This window comes from Cavia porcellus, unplaced genomic scaffold (assembly GCF_034190915.1).
Source record: "Cavia porcellus strain 051 isolate PalLab524CR breed Dunkin Hartley unplaced genomic scaffold, mCavPor4.1 scaffold_16, whole genome shotgun sequence".
Classification (NCBI taxonomy): domain Eukaryota; kingdom Metazoa; phylum Chordata; class Mammalia; order Rodentia; family Caviidae; genus Cavia; species Cavia porcellus.
The window spans coordinates 16,619,852-16,626,194 of NW_026947499.1; the positions used below are offsets into that span (position 1 = coordinate 16,619,852).

The following is a 6,343-nucleotide window of genomic DNA, read 5'->3' on the forward strand; positions in this document are numbered from 1 at the left end:
TACAAAATTACATGAGGAGACTTAGTCACTGATAGGATTTTTGGTGCAGTTAGAAGACAGAATAAAGTAAAGTGGCCTATATTTTAAGGATGTGGAGAGAAACTCCATGGGGGGGGGGTGTCTGGCTTTCTCTGCTGGGCACATGGTGCTGGGGGGCATACATATAGCCTTGGTCTGGGGTGGTGCTTAAGGCGTATCACTGACGCCCAAGCAGCCCATTGGAATTCGTTGCACCCCAGGTAAATTGCCTAGGGGCTGGGTAAATGACCTCAAGGTAAGCTTCCCTTGGTCCAGCCTCTCACTGCTATAGTGTCCTATCTAAGGCAAAATCCTTTCAGTCAGCAGTGATTTTAGAGGAAGGTTTTTTTGGCTTTTGTTTACAATACTGAGAATTGAATCCAGGGTGGTTTTGCCACTGAGCTACATCCATTTTTGTTTTGAGACAGGGTCTCGTTAAATGGCTCGGGTTGGCGACTACCTTACTTCTCAGCCTCCTAAATAGCAGGAACTACAGACAAGTTACAGACAAGTATCTTTGTATGCCTTGGGCAGTTTTTATTTTACAAAACTACACCTTGGTTTTGATTTTGTGTGTGTGTGTGTGTGTGTGTCTGTGTGAGAGTGAGAGGGAGGGAGAGGGTCTTACCATTGTAATTCAGGTTGGCCTCAGACTTGCAGTGATCCTCCTGCCCCAGCCTCCCAAGTGCTGGGATTACAAGCATGGGCCAACATGCCCAGCTATATCTTGTTTTCTGGTTTTTTTCTCTACCAAGCAATCATATGTCCTGAACTGTCGGTAAATACTTACATCATGGCTCCTGCTGGGACCTGTAGTCCATCATATTTTGACCAATTCCTCAGTTGTCGGGTACTAGGAGTAGCAAGCTTAGTTTTGTTTTGTTTTGTTTTGTTTCGAGATAGGACTGTGTAGGTTGGGCTGGCCTTAAGTTCACTGCGTAGCTTAGGCTGGCCTTGAACTTGGAGCAGTCCTCCTGCCTCTGGAGTAGCTAATCAAAAGCAACCTTTTCACATCCCAGGAGGGTAAGTCCCCACCCTCTAGTTGACGCCTCCTTGTGTGGGAAGGATGTGTAGCCCCTTTGTGCTGTATAAGGTCTTTGGCCCCCTCTGGGATCCAGGCCTCATCAGTGGTCCTCTTCTAACACTTTGAACCCTCTTCTCTCCATGTTGGAGGTGGGGATGACAGTCATTATTGTGTGGTCGAGGGGATGAATGTGAAAGCTGGTTGCCTCTAACCTTGTGCCAGCAGCATGGTTTTTGGTTACTGTTTGTTGTTAGTTTGGGGTAAGAGCTTGTGTGCTTCGCCTGTGGGCTTGAGCCTCCCCAAGCAGAGAAGAGCTTCTCTGCAGTGGCCTGTGGCACAGGATGTCTGTGCTAACTGTGGCTTGTCTGCTTTCAGGAAGAACGCTGTGGAGCTGGAACTCGCCAAGTGCAAGATGGACATGATGTCTCTGAACAGCCAGCTGCTGGATGCCATTCAGCAGAAACTGAACCTCTCACAGCAGCTTGAAGCTTGGCAGGTAAACAAGAGCCCTGAGGCCCAGGCCCAGAAGAGACTCCAGGAGTCTTAACCTAGAAAGTATGAGCTTGCTACTAGAGGGCCCTGTGTCGTGGGTGAACAGTAACTGCACTTTCCACCTACAGAAATCCAGGCCCTGTACCCTGTGTCCCTGGGGAAGAGTGCTTTAAGTGCTCTTGAGATGACAGACCCACACTTGGAGTGGGGCGCTCCTCAGCTGGTCATCAGAGCGAGATTTAGACTGGAGACACGCCTGTTAGCACGGAGGGCTGGAGGCCCGGGTGATTGGAGGCTGTGCAGCAACCCTAGAGCGCCGCTGCCTCCCCTCTTAAAGGCCTGCAGCTTCCTTTTCCCACTGAGTACTGCCCTGGTGCAGGCCCTGGGGAAATATGTCCTTCTCAGGGCTCAGTGTGGCTCTACTAGAAGGGGCTGTGACTGGCTTTTGTTGATGAGTTTGAAGTCACACTGTGTCAGAATGTGGGTGTAGCCATTAATGTGTCTCCCTAAGAAATCCTAGCCAGGCAGGTGAGAAGCCGCCTGCAGCTCCATGAGGTGAGCCCCACTGTGGAGGGACCGTGCCCTCGGGGGCCCCTGGGGCTGGCCCCTGGAGCCGTGGCCACCAGTCCTGCTCACTGGGGCCGGGTCTCCTGCCCTGCAGCCAGTGGCCTTCCGCTGCTTACCACCACTTCTCTCTCTTCTCTCCTGGCTGCAGTTTGCTTCCTCAGGGCTTTTTACTATCTGGCTCCTTTGGTTTCTGATCTAGTGGCCTTTCTCAGTTCCCGTACCAACAGCTTTAGTTGTACACCCCTCCTGCCTTTGAGGTGAGACTGAGCCCTGCACCCTACCCACCCTCTCCCCTCTGCCATCAGCCTGCTCCGCCACCTCGCCTCGTGGCCCACCGTGTTCTGTGTGCCAGAGTCTGTCATCATCTCTGTGCAGTGTAACCTGTCATCTAGCCCTGGCCTTCCTCCTCCTGTCACCACCGTCCCCACGAGCTCAGCAGCAGGTGGCCAAGTACTGACAGACTGACCCATCTCTGACAGGCTGACCCTGGTTTCTTGGTGCTACTTGTGCATAAATGGACAGTTTTGCCCACAGAAGTAATAGGCATAGAATTTTGAGCAGCATATGTATGTGACGTTCTAAATGTAAGTACCTCGAATAATTGATTGCTCAAAGTATAAAAGTGAAGTTTATAACATGCCAGAAGAAAACATTGGCAGCTTTGAAAGGCTGTTTCCTGAGGGACCCTTCCCACGCTCCTGTTGGGTTTCACAGCACAGATTTCAGTGAGCATGTCCTAAGAACAGGGCACTGTGCACGGGATGCTACACTGGCACCTCAGAGGTCGGGGCCATGAATCCGAGTCCGATCTGCAGTGCAGGCGGAGAGGAAAGGTGCTGGGCAGGAGGCTGAGTGATGGAGGGCGGGGACGGAAGGGGAAGGCGGAGATGCAGGGCATGAGCACGGGTGGGTGAAGCCCAGGTGCACCACCCTGACCGGCTGGTGACAAGGCAAGAAGTCCTCTGATTTTATCCTGAAATCTGCAAAGCCTTTGGAGCCTGCATGAGAGGTGGTGGTGGACAAGCTGGTCAGCAAGAGGAGTGCAGCCATCCCACACTCCTGCCACATGTCTGAGTGGCCACTGGAGCCCAGCTGCAGGGCTCTGCCACTGGAACCGGGCTCACCTGTCCCATGCTAAGACACCCACTGCAGATTCCCTCCGGGGTTTGTCGAGAAGCTCAGGCTCTCCACCAGCCATCCCAGCTGAGCACCCCAGAGCCTGCCACCATGCCTGCTGATTGCTCAGGCTGCTGAGCCAGTACTGTCCAAACTTTGTTCACGGAGAGCTTCTCTGTCAAAAGGAATCTTCCACAGAACCAGAACCAGAGTCAGCCCACTAGTGTCGATCTATTTGTTCAGAAGCCAGCCTGTGAAGTAAAAGCTGCTGTTCTAAAAGACAGGCTGGGGGTGCATTTTCCAGGCATTCAACAAATACGGGGGGCTGAGGATTTAGTTCAGTGGCATAAGCGCCTGCTTCGGTCATGAGTTTGATCCCCGGTACCAAAAAAAATATATATATATATGTAGAAGCCACTAGACAGTGTCTGCATTGATCCTCTAAGAGTGCCTCTGAAGATGGTGATGCCCACGGCCTTTGCCACAGCCAGAGCCCAGGGAGCCTGTTTCTTGCCCCATGGGGCTGCCTTGGGCATCAGCCACTCAGGCTGGAAATAATGTGAAGGAGCAGAAAGGGACAGGAGCCCCCTGAGGCTACTCCATGATGCTGGAGAGCTGGCAAGCTGAGGTCATCTTGGGCCTTCTGGGGTGGAGGTGGCCAACTAGGCCAAAGGCACGCAGACAAGTGGCCAAGAGGCAGGAAGGGCAGCTGGTCATAGGCAGGGCTGAGTGCTAGTGTAGGGCTGGACCTTAGGGACCCATCTGAGCGGCAGTGAGGGGGGATTCTGGCCGAGAGAAGCCAGCTAAAGCCCTGAGGAGACCTGGGTGCCCCACAGCTCCTGAGCACACCCTAGCACTGCACCCACACTGCTTTCTCGGGCAGGCGCCTCCAGCCACTCTCATCTCATCGCTCACCCTCATCTCTCATCCTTGTGACATTTACCACCCCCTGCCCACCCCAGGCCAGGCGAGAGTGGCCGCTCAGCCCTGCCTGTCTCTTCCGCAGGATGACATGCACAGGGTCATTGACCGGCAGCTGATGGACACGCACCTGAAGGAACGGAGCCTGCCTGCTGCTGCTGCCTTCTCCAGGGCCCACAGCGTGGGGCGGGGGGCTGAGCCCAGCACCACGGAAGGCAAATGGCTCTTCTCATTCTTCAGGAAAATTTAAGTTGGGAGGAGCCGGGCCCAGAGGACGGGTGGACACTGGAGGCAGCTGCAAAGGCCATATGAGGGCCTCCCCTGTGGCCCGGGCTGGGCACCACACTGCCCACCCACACTAGGGCAGTCAGTCCAGGAGCACTTGATCCTTTTGGGCAGTACACTTGGAGACCGGAAGGTAGGGGCCCACCTTGACCTCTGAAAACTGGTCTCAACAGAGGGACAGGTAGGAACCCTGTCCCCACTGCCCAGCCAAGCCTCAGCCTAGGTTTCCCCAGGATCCTGTCATTATGCAGGGCTCAGGCCGCCTGCCAGAGTGGCCTCTCTGTTGCTGACCACAGCCCACCCCTCAGGCACTGCTGCCTCCTGTTTTAGAACATGGGACAGAAGAAATGGAGGCCTCCTCTGCATGCCTCAGGAGGCCTGGGCCCAGGGACCTCACCCTGCAGGGCAGCAGGCCCAGGCCTAAGCCTCCACTCCTTTCCAGCCACTGGCCAAGTTAAGGGGAGGAACAGCCCCTCACCCAGTGCATGCACCTCTGCTGGACCCTCAGTGGGCAGGAGGCCCAGCCTGGGGCCGTGGGGCCTAAGAGCTAGTGTCTCCAAGCTCCACTGAGGGCGTCCTGAACCCCAGGGAGGAAGGAGGGCCCCATCCTCTGCCTGCCACCACTCCTCCCCAGCCTTCCCAAGAGCAGCCTTTATCCTTCGCAAGGCCTGGCCCAGGGTTCTTGCTGGTACTCTACAGGCTTTGGCTGGCTGGGCCTCGCCCCTTCACGGGGCCAGGCATGGGATGGGGCTCATTTTCCTCCCACGCCCCCCTCCCCACTGATACAATTTCTTGGTCCAGCCTAGCAAATGCAGGTCAAATAATGGCCTCAAAGTGCCACCACAAAGGCAGGGTTGGCACCACAGGGTGGATGGGGGGAGGCTGCTGGGAGCCCCTGGATACTGCCCGCCAGGCCTGCAGGGGGACACGGCCTGCAGCCTGCTGCTCCCGCTGCTCCTGCAGCAGCCACCCCACATCTCTGCTGAGGCCCCAGCTCAGAGGCTCTGCGGGCCCAGCCAGCCCGCAGCTGCTTACCACTGACTCAGCCTCCCTCACGGGGGATAAGCACAGCAGGGATGAGCAGAAAGAATGTACCTATAGATGTGTACATATCACAGTGCTGTAATTTTGTATGTAGCAATCATGTAAATACATGTATGGATTTTATAATATACATATATAAATCTATAAAGGCATATTTTTAGAAAAACAGCGCACCACTGCTTCTTTTGAAAATAGTCTGAATAAGAATAAAATGAATTTCTACAGAGCTCCCTGCCTCAGTGATTGGGTATGTGGGGTTGCTTAGTCCAGAGGCAGCTGGCCTGTCAGAGCAGCACTGGCAGCTGATGAAGTGGGGATAGTGGGCCCTCACTTGGGAGGCCCCCTCCTACTCTGGTACCCAAAGAATTGGGCCAGGAAAGGGCTTCCTGTCCTGAGGGGCGGCAGCATCCTGCTTTGTACCCTGCCCATCTGGCCCAGACTGCTGCCAGCCCAACTTCACAGGCTGAGTGCAAGGCCTGAATTTTTTTTTTTTCTTTTTTGGTACCAGGAATCGAATTCACAACCTTGTGCTTGCCAGGCAGGCGCTTATACCACTGAGCTAAATCCCTGGCTAAGGGCTGAATCTTGGCAGAAACTTTCAGCTAGGAAGAAATCCCTTGAGGCCAAAGTTTCCACTGTGTCCTCCTGGCTGCAGAGAATGACATGGAGCTTCTCCTGGCATCTTCCCATCCCACAGAGTTCCTAGCCAGTGCACCAGTCCGGAGCACACACAGGACCTGAGCCAGCCACTCAAAAAGACAGTGACCTCTGAGGGCGTCCCAGGGCCCCAAGTGGCACCTGTGTAAGACTTAGGGCAAAAATGAGAGCTAAACACAGCAGGTAAGAAAAAGCCAGGTCCACTCGTACAGCTGGAGG

The 6,343-nt window shown here is 54.6% G+C and overlaps 1 protein-coding gene across 3 annotated transcripts in view; it reads left to right on the plus strand.

The window, feature by feature from the left end:
* The window catches only part of Bicdl1 (BICD family like cargo adaptor 1), a 114,392-nt gene extending 108,698 nt beyond the window's left edge, over positions 1 to 5,694 (plus strand). For 2 of the 3 annotated variants that reach the window (XM_063225753.1, XM_063225754.1), the window contains 2 exons: positions 1,418 to 1,538; positions 4,224 to 5,694. In XM_063225753.1, the coding sequence (XP_063081823.1) occupies positions 1,418 to 1,538; positions 4,224 to 4,388 (286 nt within the window). In that variant the 3' untranslated portion in view covers positions 4,389 to 5,694. Of the gene's footprint in view, positions 1 to 1,417; positions 1,539 to 2,249; positions 2,359 to 4,223 lie in introns of all 3 variants that reach the window. The other variant, XR_010039675.1, reaches the window with a different exon arrangement.
* Positions 5,695 to 6,343: the final 649 nt, after the last annotated feature.